The sequence below is a fragment of the Cornus florida genome, unplaced genomic scaffold (genome assembly GCF_030987335.1).
Source record: "Cornus florida cultivar Cherokee Brave unplaced genomic scaffold, ASM3098733v1 CherokeeBrave_3.0.0_Hap2_Chr09, whole genome shotgun sequence".
Lineage (NCBI taxonomy): Eukaryota > Viridiplantae > Streptophyta > Magnoliopsida > Cornales > Cornaceae > Cornus > Cornus florida.
This window is the reverse complement of record NW_026775579.1, coordinates 15,371,857-15,389,196: the sequence shown is the minus strand read 5'-3', so window position 1 is coordinate 15,389,196 and position 17,340 is coordinate 15,371,857. Positions and strand designations below refer to the sequence as shown.

General features: G+C 31.4%; 1 protein-coding gene across 1 annotated transcript; it reads left to right on the top strand.

Moving 5' to 3' along the window:
• Nucleotides 1-785: 785 nt before the first annotated feature.
• On the top strand, nt 786-15,028 carry LOC132273553 (probable cinnamyl alcohol dehydrogenase 6). Its single transcript, XM_059774519.1, has 6 exons — nt 786-1,090; nt 1,242-1,355; nt 1,479-1,706; nt 14,031-14,316; nt 14,391-14,544; nt 14,632-15,028. The coding sequence occupies exons 1-6, from the start codon at nt 996-998 to the stop codon at nt 14,832-14,834; spliced, it is 1,080 nt and encodes a 359-aa protein (XP_059630502.1). The 5' UTR covers nt 786-995; the 3' UTR covers nt 14,835-15,028.
• Nucleotides 15,029-17,340: the final 2,312 nt, after the last annotated feature.

Below are 17,340 nucleotides of genomic sequence, written 5' to 3'. Positions count from 1 at the left end.
TTTAAAAAGATATACAATAAGTGAGAACATTCACTTTAGATGAAAGATTTAAAGGTTTAGTCAGACTTTTGATGTAAGTATTCAAACTGTTAATTGAATGATACATCATCTTTTATTTTTGTATAAAACTCGTCTCTATGTGATGAATCAAGGTTTATGTATGAAAATCCCTTAAAAGTTTTTTTAAAACTTGTACGTTTCCCAACAGTTTTAACATTGGATCTGATCCGATCTGAAGTTCATTAAGAGTTTAAATTATAATTATGAATCCAAATGCAAAAACAATTTAATATGAATCTTTTTTAAAACACCCTTTAAAAGAATACCAGTCCAACTTATTTATGAAATAAATGGAGTTTTTATTTGAGATTCAACTAAAATCAATTACATTTATCTTTATTTCCCATTTAAATTATATGTACTCGATATGACCACACTGATCATATGATTCAATTAAAATTCAAATATGAATCATGACGTTAGAATGTGGAATTTGGCTTCAATTTACATGAACCTGCTCCATTTCCAAGTCCAAATTGTTCTCTAATGAAAATATACGAATACGGAAAGAAAAAAAAAAAAAAAAATAGAAATTAATGAATTGAGCTAAACATTAAATTTATACATGTCATATATGATATATCCAATAATTAATTCAACCTGCCGATCAGCCAACTACTACGAACGTTGTGAAACACGTTGACGTTAACATCCCGTGGAGTGTATTCATTTAGTCTCCCCACCAATCACCATATATGCCCCAGTGAACAAGTCAGGGAGTCACCATCTTCATCCCAACCCGCCCTCTCACTCTCTCTCACACACACACACACTCTCTCTCACAAACTATCTTCATCCCAACCCCCGTCTTACTCTCTCACACACACATTTTCTCTCTCTCTCTCACACACACACACTCTCTCTCACAGACTATCTTCATCCCAACCCCCGTCTTACTCTCTCACACACACATTTTCTCTCACACACATAAACACATGGCCCAAACAACCCCAAACCACACACAGACGGTTGCCGGCTGGGCGGCCCATGATTCCTCCGGCAAGATTACTCCTTACCTCTTCAAACGAAGGTATTAATTATTATTATTATTAGTATTATTATTATTATTATTATTTGAAAAGAGTACGTTCACCAATAATAATAGTTTAGACATTTATTTTTTATTTTTTCGTTCTAAAAGTAGATATATTTGGTAATCTAACCTTATATATAACGAACAGAGAAAACGGTATCAATGATGTGACCATTAGGATCTTGTATTGTGGGATATGCCACACCGATCTTCATTTTGTCAAGAATGATTGGGGTATCACCATGTACCCTGTCGTCCCCGGGTACGTACAAGTTTACAAATATATATATATATATATATATATAGTACAAAAACATGAACATATACATATGTGTTTGAAAAATAACTAATTTTAAATTTAATATGTGTTTGTCAATTATGTTAGTCATGAAATAACCGGAGTGATAACAAAGGTGGGAAGCAATGTAAAGAATTTTAAGGTAGGAGACAGGGTAGGGGTTGGATGCTTGGCCTCTTCGTGTCTGGAGTGTGAGTTCTGCCAAGACTCTCAAGAGAACTACTGCGACCAGATTCAGCTCACTTACAATGGCATTTTCTGGGATGGTAGCATCACCTATGGTGGCTACTCCAAAATGCACGTTGCTGATCACAGGTATTTTTATTTTTTATGCTTCTATCGGTAGAAAAGAAAAAAATTGGTTGAATGGTAGAAAAAAATGGATGAATAAAACAATTCTAGAGAATAAATTATGAAGTTTTTTTTTTTTTTTTTGTTCGGTTTAATGAAAAAGTAGAGTTTATTATAAGACCAAAAAAAAAAGTTAATTTTTTTAACTATTTTTATCCTTTGTTTAATACAACGACTTGACTTTAATAGGTATACACCGTATACTGGGATTAGGAAGGTCACAACGGTGTTAGGTTTTTTTAATCCCATCGTCTTTGAGTCGCAATAAAATATTCTATCTGGCAGTTTTATTACTTTAAACCCGTGCTTTCTACGTTACATAAAATAATAGTTTTACGGGTCCAACATATACTTTAAAATAATTTGGGTGATTACGATTGGCAGGAGAATCTTTTTTCATTTTTTTACTATAAGGACTTTAATTAGTTTAATCCATAAAATAAATATGAAAAAAAAAAAAAACCTAGTTAGGGGACTATTGGTTTGATTCCAAAAAATGATCGGTCGGTCTCATTTGAAACGTCAAACTAGAAATGGGTGGATCTCATTTTTTGTGGATGGTGAAATGGTCCCGGGACATTGAAAATTTGAATTTGTGATCCATTGTTAAGTGTCAAATGGTGATTTGACGAGACAAATAAATTCCAAAATGATGTGTTTAATTTCTCTGGCCCTGCTTTGTAATGCGGGGCCCATACCATTCTCTCTCTGTACCCATCTGAAAGAAATTATTCATTTGAAAAAAATTATTAGATGATTCTGATTTAATAAATCAGTTAAATCGGATTTTAAAATTAAAAAATGACTCACAAAAATATATTAATACATAAAAAAAATGATAAATTTGACAACGATTTTTGTTCAATTATATAACTGATTTGTTGTGATAATTAATGATTGTGATATAAATTTAGAAAAATAATTTTATTATTTTGAAAAGTTATCAAGAATCTTTATTGAATAGTAGTCTATTGAGATAATTCACAAAATATCGAATGGACCAAAATCATTTAGTAATTTCTCCCCATTTGGACTTTTGCTTCTCTTTCCATGCTCTCTGGCTAGTCACTATCATTAAGCATGCATGTATGTAAATATATATATATATATATATATATATATATATATATATATATATATATTATTTTATTTATAAAAAATATAATTTGATTGTTCGAACTGCATTATAAAAACTTAACTATATTATTAATAAAAAAATAAAAAAATATCCGCTCAAACTTTAGGTGAGTCAGGCGGTCACCCTTGGTCAACTACATTAATCTGAATGCAAGTTGGCTGCTAGTAGTGGGTCATTATTTAATTATTACATTAATTGCATATCACATGAAATTAAGCTAATAATTAACTAATGCGTTTTAATGTATCATAACTATTAGTATTATTAATATAACGACTGAAAGTAGTTTGCTAATCCATAAAGAAACTAGGTAGCTAGCTGTTGGTCGGTGGGTCTCAATAAATTAAGTGATAGAAAATTACTCATTTATTGTATAATTAATTAGTCCATATATACATCATATTTAATTTGAATAGAAATATTTGCATTGATTTACATCATAAAAAGTATGACAATTAACTCGTTTGATCGAAATATTTTGATTATTTAATTTTTTTTTTTTTCTCTATTTGAAATTGAACCCAAATTAAATGAAATTAATGAATTACATAAATCATCATGTCTAAAAGATTAAAAATAAAACAATGTATCAATGTGACATAAAATAACGTTCTTTTTTTGAGTTTGAGATATATATCACAAAACTACTTTATGATATATATTTTTGGAATGCAATAGAAATCCCAATTACATTCTAAAAATTACCATTAGTGGTACCGCTTAATGAAAACGGTTCATTTCTATCGAAAACTCTTTATATTTTTATATTAAAGAAAATGAAGAAATTTCATGAGCCGAGATAAAGGGAGAAAAGACCATACATTGGCTTTGGGTGATTGCCATTGGCATGGGAATCATTTTTCACTTTTTAATACAAAGACTTTAATTTGTATACTAGGATGGGACAATTGGTTTGGTTAAAAAAAATAATAATAAAAAAAAAAAGAAAAAGAAAAAGAAGAAGAAAAAAAAGAAAAAGAAAAAGAAAAAGAAAGAAAAGAAAAGAACCAGAGTTAAATTTACTCCGTATATACATCATATTTAATTTCATATCAAAGCTAATAATTAATTAATAACCTTTATTACTATTCTATTTATTGAACCTATCAAAATTATTATTATTATTTTTTAAATTAGTATTCACACATTGGTAGATGCCTCAATTGAGACTTGAACCATAACATTCTTTTGAATGGTAGAAACTTAAAGTAGCTCTTACCGTTGTGTATAATTTTTTGTATAAATTTAATGTGTCATGATGAATTTATATAAAATTTTTGAATTATTTAATTTTAGAACCAACGGTTGTTTTATACTTTTTGTGTAAAAATATATCTCCCAATAACAATCAACCATATGTCATATGAGGACCCACATAACTTTTACAAACCTACTTAATATACTGTTGATTCTTTAATGGAAAAGAAAGAGGGATGAGAAAGGAAATATGTTGATTTGACAGTTTACACAACCTTTTTACACATTGGTGATGTGGCAATAAATCTTAACAGACTGCTGGAGATGGAAAAAATTTACAGATAATAGGTGACCGTGTATATTTTACGCAAAATGATATTTTAACATACCGCGTGTTACTGGTCCATGGATTATTATTATTCGGGTAAAATACAGTAACACCCCCTGAGATTTACCAAAAGGACACACAGATGAAATTTAGCCTATTTTGGGACAAAGACACCCCTTTAAGTTTGATACACTTATCAAAGACACACCAATGGTAATGAATTGACATTTTTGCCCTTTGACTTTTAAATTGACCAATTTGCATGTTAAAATGACCTTTTTAACCTTCATAATCTATTTTTTTCCTTCTCTTCTCTCTTTCTTATCTCTTCTTGCAATACCAAAACACATATAGACACACACACACACATATATATATGTATGTATAAACAGATACAAACATATATATATCCACACACACAAGGCGGCGACGAGCGGCGACGAGCTGTCGTCAAGGAGAATAACACTGGTGAATTAGATAATGATGATGTCAACGGCGGTAGAGGTGGCGACGGTGGTTTTTAGATCTACAAATCGCGTGAACTTCACACGCCTACAATCATCTTCTTCCTTCAATACCCATTGCAGTCGCCGCCACCACAACACCCACCACCACAACCACCGCCACACAATTGGCTTCGCACCCACACCCCTCTATACCACCATCATCACCAGACCACCACCACCGACCACCACTCGTTTCAACACCATCCCACCTAAAAATTAACACCCAAAAGCCATACCTAATTTTTTTTTTGTGTTCATATACATACATATATATATATATATATATATATATATATATATATACACACACACACCACTCGTTTCATATATATATATATATATTATACTGAAGAAATTTGTTGTATAGAGAGAGAGAAAGACACAGCGTATTTTAGAGAGAGGGGGCAAGGGTAATTTAGTCATTTAATTATTTTAATATTTTATAATTATAATTAATTAAATGGTGAAGGGTAAAATTGACTTTTCAAGTGATTTGAGGCTCTATTTGGATTGTAAATTTGATAAGGGGGTGTCTTTGTCTCAAAATAGATTAACTTTTGTCTGAATATCTTTTTACCAAATAGAATAGAATGTTAGTGTACTTTACTCTTATTATTATTATTATTAATTATAACCACTTTAATTAATTTTTTAATCCATAAAGAAAGTGGCTGAGGACAATTATACGTTAGGTTGCTAAACAACTCAGCATAATGTTGGGGTTGGTGTCAAGCTGGATATTCCAAGAATTGGTTGTGGGATCTCAATAAATTACGTTGTACATACTGATCCATTTATAATAGTTCAGTACCCGTATCTATGAAGCATGCCTAAATATTCTATTTAATAATTACTGAGGAGTGCTCAGGAGTCAGGACAATCAAAATATTTTTTTAATTTAGGACTAACGTGCCCTTTTAATTTTCTATACGTATGTGTACATAGATTACGGGTGAAGTTTAAAAAAAATTCCTATATTTAAAAAAATGTATAAATAATATCCCTTGCATTTAAATTTCATTTCTGTAATATGAAAATTGAGCAAATAAGAAATTCTGACCTCCTAAAATGGCATGTGCAGATCATGTGACACCTTTATTAATGCATAATTTCTTAATTTATAATGTCATAACTGCCTTTTATACACCTTTAACTTCTTTTTTTTGTTACCTTCTTTACTATTTTTTTTCTTTCTTTTTGTTTTTTTCCGGAGGTTTTCTCACAGAAAATAATTTATTCCATACTAATAATTTTATTTTTGTTAGTTAAAAGAGATAATTTATACCATAGTGACTTTTTTTTTTTTTTTTTTTTCCTGTACAATCGAAAGAGATATTTATTCAACAAAGTTAACTATATATTTGTAATTTTTTATGAATCCTTTCAAAAGAAATAATTTATTCAATAAAGGTTATAAATTTTTTATAATTTTCTTCTTTTGATACCTTTTTTTTTTTTTTTGTTTCTTGACAAAGAGATAATTTCTTCAATAATTATAGTTTTTTGGGGGTTTTTATTTTTTATGTCAAAAGAGATATTTTTTTAATGGTTACTTTTATTTTATTTTTTGAGGCAATTTATTCAACATTAGTTATTATTTTTTTGGTCTCGTTTATTTTTTGGTCTTGTCAAAAGATATCTAAAATATTAAAAATTAGAGATAAGAAAAGAAAATCTGAAAGTATAGTTGTGTCATTTGAAAGTAATAATTATTTACCTATAAAGTTAGGGTTAGAATTGCCATTTCATTTAAGATTATAGTATAAATGTTGAAAAGTGGAATGTGAATATTGTCTCCCAATAATAATCTTATTTAATATATTTTCTCTTTCTATAAATATTCTCCATCTATATTTAATATATTTTCCCTTTCCTCTCTTATGTCTCTTTCTCTTTATATATAATTGCTATTTTGGAATTTTTATTCTTTATAAGTTCCAACTGCTCTTTTGGAATTTTTATTCTCTGTAAATTCCAATTGCTTTTTCTCACTCTATAAATTCATATTTCTATTATTTATCTCTATAAAAGCTGTTTTTTCTCACTCGGTAAAGGATCACCTCCAGTCAGGGACGGAGCCAATAAAGGCCTAAGAGGGGCACATGCCCCCCTGAGTTGGCCAGCAACCTATAATATATGTGGTAATTTTTTAGTTGGCCATCAACCTATAATATATGTAGTAATTTTTTTAAAAAAATTCCATATACATGAAAAATTTTATATAGTGCCCCTCCTCAAATTTGTAGTTACTAAAATTACATTCTTATTTTTTTCTTTATTTTCTATTTTACTCTTCACATTCCTTAAATTTCCTTAATAGAAGAAGTCAAATTTTTCTTCCTTAATTGAAACTTTTTAACTATTTCCTATTAAAGTTCTTTCATTTTTTTTTTCCTTTTATATTTGAATAATTTTCTTCTTCTTTGTTATAATTGTTATATATGTACTCTGTATTGTTTTTTTTTTTTTTTTTTGGTAACACTTGAAATCCTGGCTCCGTCATTGCTTCCAGTTGCATAGTGCAACCATTTCTAGTAAAATAGTAAAAATTATGGAAGGTTAAAAATTTGTATTTTATTTATATATAGTTTTTGTAAATAGATACAATATATACAACTGGGTCTTTTGCCATCATACTCTCTCTCTCTCTCCTCTCTCTCTATTTTCATTACCTTTTTGCTACAGCGAGAGTTCTCCTTCTCCTCCCTATAAATTTCTCCTTCCTAGGAAATAAACATATTTTGATTTGTTTCCAAAATGAATCACAGATCTATTTTTTCATTCATGTGTTTCCATAAAAAAAAAATTTCCCTTGTATAGTAGGTCATTTTATTCCAAATTAACAAAGCAACATTGTTTGTTTCCATAAATTTTTCCTTCCATTTCTTTGTATAGTAGGTCATTTTATTTCAAATTAACAAAGTAACATTGGAACAGAGCAACATCTTGATTAACATATTAACATAGTTTTCTTGTTTAATTATTTGTGTACTGCATAACATTTCAAACAATTTGTAATTTAAGTCAATATAAATTGTATGCAACATCCCAACATAATCTACAACAGTTTGTAATTTAAGTCAATATAAGTTGTACGTAACATCCTAACATAATCCTACTGGATGATAGTCATTGACTCTAATACATAACATCCCAACCGTTTGTAATTTAACTTAGTATAATTTGTATGTAACATCCCAATATAATGTTACTATGATAGTTATTGACTTTAATCGAAAAAACATTAAATTGGGAAGATTAATCAAATAAGAAGAAACAGATCCAAAATCGAGATTTAGATTAACAATTTCTGCATAATGCTTCAGTGAAATTATTTGGGTTGTTGTTGGGAAGCCAATTTTTGAATGTATTTGGGTTTTGAAGTTCAGAATTTGCTATGAATTTTTGGAGAGTCCATTAAAAGAAGCCGGTGAAGCTTTCATAGAGAGAAAGGAAGACAACCAAGGAAGACAGCCGTCTAACTAATATTTAAAGTTTTTATATATAATGAATACAATATTTAAAGGCTTTTACATATATAGAATACAAGAGGGGTGGTGAAAAATTAGTTACCTAATTTTATTTTTTTTTTTTTAATGATGTGCCACTTTTTCAGCCACTAATTCCAATTGGAGGAACGCCTGATCCCTTCTCACTCTATAAATTCATATTTCTATTATTTATTTCTCTATAAAAGCTGTCTTTATATTTTATTATTTTTTCTCTCCATAAAATTTATTTATTTTCTCCAACACTTCTAAATTGAACCAGATTATATTTCTGGGTCAGATTCAGGCACTAGTAGCCCCATCAACGCCTTCTTCAACTCCTTATTCACATCCCCTTCTGTTGCTTCGAGTTCTACTTGCCAAAATCAACCCTTCCTGCCTACTTTTCATCAACAATTTTCGACCATATTGGTGGTTTTGCCTACCAACTCGAGTCTGTACAAACCAAATTGGTGGTCGTGCGTGAGCATATGTTTGGGCTTGTTGATGTGTTGTTTCAGAGACAACTCCTGATGAGTGATGAAGATGAAGAAAGAAGAGAGCATATGGCTTTTTTGGTTCCTCGCGTATTTTGTTTCTAATATGTCCCTTTTGGTAATTTCAACTTTTAGATATTTTGTATTATATTTCTTATTAGTAAAATATAGGTTTATTTTCATTTACAAAAAGTCTTTATCTGCTCACGTTTTATGTTAGGTATTTTTTTGCACACTTTTCAAACTACAAAAGTGTTTTTTTACATTTCACCCTATATATATTACTAACGTGAATGGATTCTTTGCCTTTATTTTAACCTTATCTGAATAGATTATTTCCTCACACTTCTTTCATTTTTTTTTTCTTTCTTTTGTTTCAATTGTCTGTGACATTGCTCAAAAAAGGAAAAGATGGTAACCAGTAGGGTTGACGAACCCGGAAAGAATCTGCTCCAATATTCCTAGATGTTCAAATAACAAGATAAGGAACGATGAGGTACAATCAGTTTTAGAAAAAAAGAACTCGAATATTGGAATGGGAAGTTAGAGACATAGTTAAATCAAAAGAAGATCTTGGTTATTTGGTGGTGGAGAGAGAGATTGGATTGTATGAAAAATAAGATTTGGTTTGGTAAATCATATATATATATATATATACACACACACACACCATTTAGAGAAATGTTATTAAAAGAGTATTTTAATTTAAAAAATTTAGCTTTTTAACGCTCTATACAAATAGGAATACCCTATTAATTATGGCTGTTGTGATTGGTTTGCAACAACGAAGGTAAAAGGGTGACTGTCCTTAATTCGTAGTCGCTCCACTTCTATATATTTATAATTACAAAAATGTTATTTTTGATAACAAGTATATATCAGACAAAAAAAAATCAACTTCTACGTGGCAACAAACTATTTGGACGCAACACACTCTCTCTCTTTTCCTCCGCTCACAACCCTTCCCTCTCATTCCTTTTCAAAACCCTCCCATCTCTTTCTTCACGTGTTATCGGGTGACGACAGTAAATTGAAATGGCGCTACTGAACTATGACGAGGCTGGCGACAGACTGAATTTCGAGCAAGGAGTCCGGCGGCGGCAAAGAGGAATTGCACCGGCAACTCAAGGAGGAAACGTAGTTCCGACGAGAATGAATGGCAGCGACAGACTCAAATACTGGGAAAAAAATACTGGAAAAAAATCAATTAGAAGTCAAACTCAGAATAATTCTAAGAAACTTCTAACCAAATATATAAAAGGTATATGCGGTAAATAATTATGATACATAATATAAACATATATACATCTCAAATACTATAAAGAATAGATTAATTACAAGTCTAACTCAATAATTCTTATTCTGACGAACTTTGGAGCTTTAACGTTAACTTATGGCGTCCACAAACATTTACTAAAAGATGATCAATTCCAAAATTGTCCTAGTTCTGTTGTTAATTCCATATTTAAAAAATAATAATAATAATCAATTCAACTTTAATTTGCTCATATGGGTTCAATCAACGTATAACCATTGTGGCAAATTACAACAGAAAAATCCACTTTTGCTCTCTACAACTCAGCCATATGCTTGTTCTTCCGGTTGAAAACTTAATTCTAACATTTTTACAATTATTCTCCTGGATCAAGCTTCATATGTTTAATTTTATTATTGTTCTTATTTATTTATGTACTACTCTAGAGAATGAATGAGAATTTATAGCATTGCTCACAATTTCATTGTGATTGGTTGACGTAGCAGAAAGCGATATAATGTTCACAAGGAACAATGATTACCTTGAATTCACAAGATAGGTAGTTTGAATCCACAAACTAAAAGAAAATTAATAAATAATTCTAAAATATTATTGATAAAAGGTTAAAGTTTGCTCTTTTAGTACATGAATATTTATAATAGAGAAAACTTAACACTAGAAGAAAATTAAATCTAATCCTACAAGAAAACTAATCCTAAAAATAAGCATAAAAATAAAATTTCTCTAAAAAATCTGAAAAAATAGAATAATAAACCTAGTAAATAAAAAATGATAAATCTAAAATTTTAGAGCAATCCGAGTTCGTTAAGGCCTTGAACAAAAATCCTGAAATAATTAGTAGGCCTTGTCTAAGACGATAAAACGCGATTTCGGAGCCTTAAACGAATGTTTTCAGCCAAAAAGTAGCATGTACAAGGTATAGCTAATGGGTTTTTTTTCAATGCATCGTTTCCACCCAAAAAATGCTATTGGTATGTCGAAAACAGACTTGTCGAACTGTTCAGAATTCTGTCTTACATCAGTCCCCTCTACTTCAAAAAAACCCGTCCTCGAGTTTGACTGCAAATAACATGAAGTCTCACCTACCACAAAATTATACTGTACATCGCCATGAGAACCTCACAGCACCAAAGTATCTCCATTGGCACCTTTCGGAATTAAAACTTCTTCACTGACAATATGCTTAAATATTGATATTTCACTAACTTGAAGCCTGAATTCTTCCATACCATTTTGAACATCTGATTTGGAAAAATCATTAAGCCGCTGATCATTAATTAATTCTTGTTGCTCAATTTCAACATCGAACTCCTTGTCACCATCTTCTTCTTTTGTTGTGCTAAAGCGCTTTTCTACATCTACCAACTCTTGCAAAGGAATTAATGTTTTCACATCCTTGACTTCATCTTCTTCAACTACGTACAACAGGTGAAACAATATAATTTTGCTTTTGATCAACCTCAATAATATCAGTCGTTACCTCAACAAAATTATTATTATCCTTGATGTCACTATATTTTTTGTAAATTTTCTTTGTATACTTTTTGACATATGGACTCTCATTTCGACGATTCCGATATTTTTGATACATTGTTTCCTCATAATTTGGTGGTATAAATTTATCCATGAACATCCGTTTCATCTTATACCACAACCGAATAGGATGTGATTCTTTCTTCCTTCGATAAAACTATATTTATTCCCACCAAGTTAAAGCCCAACCTTTAAGGTTGAAGGCAACAAGCAGAACTTGCTTACTTTTAGGTACATCAAAATATTCAAAAAATTCTTCAATTTCTTCAATCCAGTCCAAGACATCTTCAATAATAAAACTTTCATTGAAAATAATAAAACCTCCATTGAACATAAGTAGATCAAGTTTTACCTGAAATTCACGATTGTTGCGTTTACCTTGATCACTGAATATGAACTCCTCATCATAGGAAATTAAAATCATCGAAATAATCTACATATGCTGGAGGCTTACATGGATAAACAAGAACATAACCTATATTCGGTTGGCTGCGAGACATATCATTAGCACGAACTCGAACTGAACCACGAACCTGATTGCTACCAATTCCAAAACCAGTTGCTACAAACCGATCTTGTGTATGCATGGCTACCCAAGGAGCCTTCACTCTGCGATCATCATCGGCAAAGTGGGTGATAACAAAACAAGCAATCGTCATCAACCCAAGATAAATCAAGTCTCTTATACCAACTGACGTAGCGGGAAGCGATAGAATGTTCACAAAGAATGAGGGTTACCTTGAATCCACAAGATAGGTATTTTGAATCCATAAACTAAAAAAAAAATCATAAAAAATTCTGAAATATTATTGATAAGAGGTTAAATTTTGCTCTTGTAATACATGAATAATTATAATAGAGAAAGTCTAACACTAGAAGAAAACTAAAATCTAATCTTACAAGGAAACTAATTCTAGAAATAAGTATAAAAATAAATTCTCTTTAAAAAATCTGAAAAAATAGAATAAGAAACCTAATAAATAAAAAATACTTAATCTAAAATTTTAGAGCAATCCGATTTCGTTAAGGCATTGAACAAAAATCCTAAAATAATTAGTACGCCTCATATAAGATGATAAAAAGCGATTTCGGAACCCTAAACGAAGGTTTTCAGCTGAAAACCAGCATGACCCACAAGCTAAAATTAGTGGGTATTTCTCAATGCGTCGTTTCCATCCAAAAAACAATATTGGTTTGTCGAAAACGGACTTATCGCACTACTTATCGAACTGTTTAGAATTACGTCCTAGATGAATTGAAATTTCACAAAAAAAAAATGAACAATCCGAATATTTTCTTAACAGGTTTTGGTTTTAATATATGCTAATATGTATGATCTTTGATGATTCTGTTGGAGTAAAAAAAGAAGCATTTAGAGAGAGAGCAAAAGAGGAGAAGACGTAGTTGGAGTAGTAAGGGGTAATTCTTGTCATTTTCTTAATAAATGTATAGGAGTGGAGTGCCTAAGTTTGACTTTGGAGCTCCAATATCTCCACCCTTTAATTATGTATATGAAAGTCATTGACAATTAACCTCTTTGACACGTTCAACTATGCAAACTTGTTTTCCCTAGTTATGTTCACTGAGTTTGTGATGTGTATTTGCTACTACTTTGTATTAGCTCAGGATTCGTTATCTGTGTCATCAACCAATTGTATCATATCATATAAATAAAGTGCTTTATTTTAGTGAGTTCTATTACTATGTGTCAATATTTAATAAGTTGGTGATATTATGTCATCACTACAACCGACGCAATTAACTTTTTCTTAAGAGCTAGGTAGGACTGGACTATGGAGGACTAGGGATCTGATTTGAACAAAAATATGGTTTGGTGGCCTCGAACAGTGATCTCAAGCAAGGCTCAATCAACTAGCTAAGACGCTTTGGTTCTTCTTGTAATCGAAAAATAAAAAGTTTGCAAGCTTTTGATTAATTGTTTTCTTTTTTTTTCCTATTAGAAAGTGAACACAAATTGAATGAAATTAAGGAACTATGTAAACTCTCTCGTCTAAAAGATCATAAATAAAATAATATTTTAGTGTGACATAAAGTAACGTGATTTGTATCACTACCCTTCCGGATGCACTAGGTGACTCAATAACATTCAGGAAACTAAATAATTTGCGTGGTTATTGATTGCTAGTCAGTCTATGTTAATTTTAAGTAGGTAAAAATCTAGATATATGAAGAATCCAAGCGCTGTCACTTGAAAAATTTAAAACTAATGAAGGGGTGGTCATGGTGTCCTTTAGAATGAGATTCTACGGTCTACCGTGTGTAAATAAAACAAAGTCCAATTAATTGAAATTTAACGTTTGACAGATATGTAGTGCATGTACCGGAAAACATGCCGCTGGACGTGGCGGCTCCGTTGCTATGTGCGGGAATAACAGTGTTCTGCCCAATGAAAGACAACAACTTGATGAATGGTGGGAAGAAAATAGGGGTTGTTGGGCTGGGTGGTTTGGGTCATGTGGCTGTCAAAATGGGCAAGGCTTTTGGGAACCATGTCACTGTCATCAGTACCTCTCCATCTAAAGAAAAGGAGGCTAAAGAGCATTTGCATGCAGATGATTTTGTAGTCAGTACCAACGAACAACAAATGCAGGTTTGGTACTTGTATATATATAGCCATTTTTTCATATTTATGTATATATATAATTATTTTTTTTTGGTTGATAGGCAAGGAAAAGAACTCTAGACTTTGTTTTGGACACAGTGTCAGCCAAGCACTCACTTGGGCCTACTTTAGAATTGCTCAAAGTGAATGGCACATTGGTGATTGTGGGTGCTCCAGATAAGCCCATAGACCTACCTTCTTTCCCTTTGATTTTTGGTAAGAATCACAATTTTCTTAATTTTATTGCCCATGCTATATTAATATAAGTAATTAAATAGGGGTTTGACTTTTGTTTGTAAACAGGTAAGAGAGTAGTGAAGGGTAGCATGACAGGAAGCATGAAAGAAACACAGGAGATGATGGATGCGTGTGGCAAGCACAACATTACATGCGACATTGAGACTGTCCAACCTGATCAAATTAACGAAGCACTGGAAAGGCTAGCCAAAAATGATGTCAAGTATCGTTTCGTAATTGACATTGCCGACAAGTCGTCAAATTTATGACATTGCCGGCTAGTCATCAAATTTATAACAGTGCCTGATATCATTTTATAATTGCAACTAAACAATAGAATCGGATTGAAAAATCGATTCATACACTATTCTCGTTTTATTTTTTTTGTTGTATTTTATTTCCGCTTCATTTCATTTCTGTGTATTAAACGTATCCTTAATTCCTATATTGCTTTATCCGTTCATTTCCTTGGGTTGGGGTGATGGGATTTATATGCCCTCACATAGCGAATTTCTATTTAGATTAAAGCAATATGTTCCTGATGTTTCTGAAATATTTATACTTTATATAATTAGTGAATTCAGTGTACTATGTCTCGATTCATTATGGAATTGATAGTGTCCACTTGATTACAAGAGATATTTATATATGTATGTAATGACGATCAATACATGAATATAAATAGTAATCATAAATTGTTCATAGTCGGTAATTATGGATAGACTCATAATTAATTAAGATTTGAACTTGATCCGCATTAGGTAGAGATATATTGCAAGAGCCGTTGTATGCAATTGCTCCCTATCACCGTCATGGCATTTGACTCTTAAGCATGAGATAAGTATATATGGACTCTTTTATTAATTAGTAATTACTTTGATTTGTTCGGCGAAATCTTCGGAATCCTTAGACCGGCATTTTGGGTAATTATGTAATTAATAGTTAGAGGGTTATATTTTCAATATTTGCATCATTGCTACTTGTATTTATTTTGTATTGATTATGATTGATCACAAAGTAAATTCGAAGGCCTTTGTGTGTTTTTAGACAAAATGATTTATTATATATTTATTTATTTAAATTATTATTTTTTGTCAAACAAATATTTTATTGTGATCGAGTCAGAAATAATCAATGGTACCAAAATAAATATATTAATTAAGTAGTCGGATTGATGACTTTATTTATCCGATAACTAATTATGCATAGAGGGGTCAAAGTGCAACATTGACTTAGAGGTTGTTTATTATTTAATTGGAGTTCAATTAATTTCTTTTAGTGGAGTAGAAATTAATTAATGAATTAATTGAATTGGGTCCATGAACCGGGCCGATTATTAATTCATTGTAGCCAAGAAAATAATAAGCACAATGGAATTCTCACTCATAGCCCAACTTGATATTGGAATTCTATTAGATTTGAGATATGTGAATTAGAAATGGAAAATGATTTATTGTTTCCTTTTCTTAATTTTATGTTGCCTATATATACATGGGTTCATGTATATTTTAGGAGAGACTTTTGGAAGAAAAGAAAAGGAATATATATTTTTTTCTCTCTCTAGATTTTAGGAGTTGCTTTCTCATACAGATTTAAGGAGAAGGGATCTAGTAAAGGGATTTACAATAAGTGAGAACATTCACTTTAGAGGAGAGATCTAAGGTTTACTCAAACCTTTGATGTAAGTATTCAATCTATTAATTGAATGATACATCATATTTTATTTTTGCATAAAACTTGTTTCTATGTGATGAATCAAGATCTGTGAATGAAAATCTCTCGAAAAGTTTTTAAAACTAGCACGTTTCCCAACAGTGGTATCAGAGCATGGTTTGGTTCATTACTAGAGATCAAGATTTTATGAAAATCATCATCATGGATCCAAATTTATATATGCATATGTATATATTATTATATGATCATGATGTATGTATATTTGTGATTCGATGATGTTGATGTATGTTTGGGCCATGGATGAAGCTTATAGGTTATTTGAATGTAATTTTATCTTTAGATGAATGTAATTAAGGCTTTGATTTAGCCGTTTGAAAGTTCAATGATGTAATTTAATTTTTTCCATTGTATTTCAAATTATAAATTTATTTAAAGTCATGTAATCTTCATCAAATGATACTATGAAGCTTCAAGAAGGTCCAAGAGGGTTAAATTAGGCTTAAGAAATTTTCTAGGAATTTTTATAATTTATCTGGAATTTTTTAAGGCCAAATTTAATTTTCTGGATTTTTTTTAAAATATTTTTTCTGCAATTTCCGGCAACCGGAGAGTCACCGGCGGCGAGGGCGGCGCCGGAAAGGGGGACGGCAAATGTAGTGCTTCGCGGCGCATCATGATTTGGTGCAGCCGGATCCAAATCCCTTGTATCATAGGGATTAATCAGGTGCGGCACACCAAAGAAGCAATTCGGCGCGTGAGGAGCACACGCCGGACATTAGTACATTGTTGGCGCGTATTCCACATGTGCCAGGCCAAGCATCAATCTCCACGCGCGTGTAGGCGCGTGAAGGCGCGTCCATGCGTGTGCCACGAACTACAATGCCTTCCAGGAGCGTGCGAGCGCGTGGAGGCGCAGTGAGGGCGTGTGCCACGTGCTGCTACACCCCCTAAGTGCGTTCCAAGCGTCGTTTTGCTTCTCTTAGCGCATACCAGCTCCCTACAGGTGTTTACAAGCCGTTGGTGGAAGCCCGTATAGCAAAAATAGTATTTTAATGTTAAAAACTGATTCCATTGGCCATTTAATTTGTTTTTGTCTGTTGT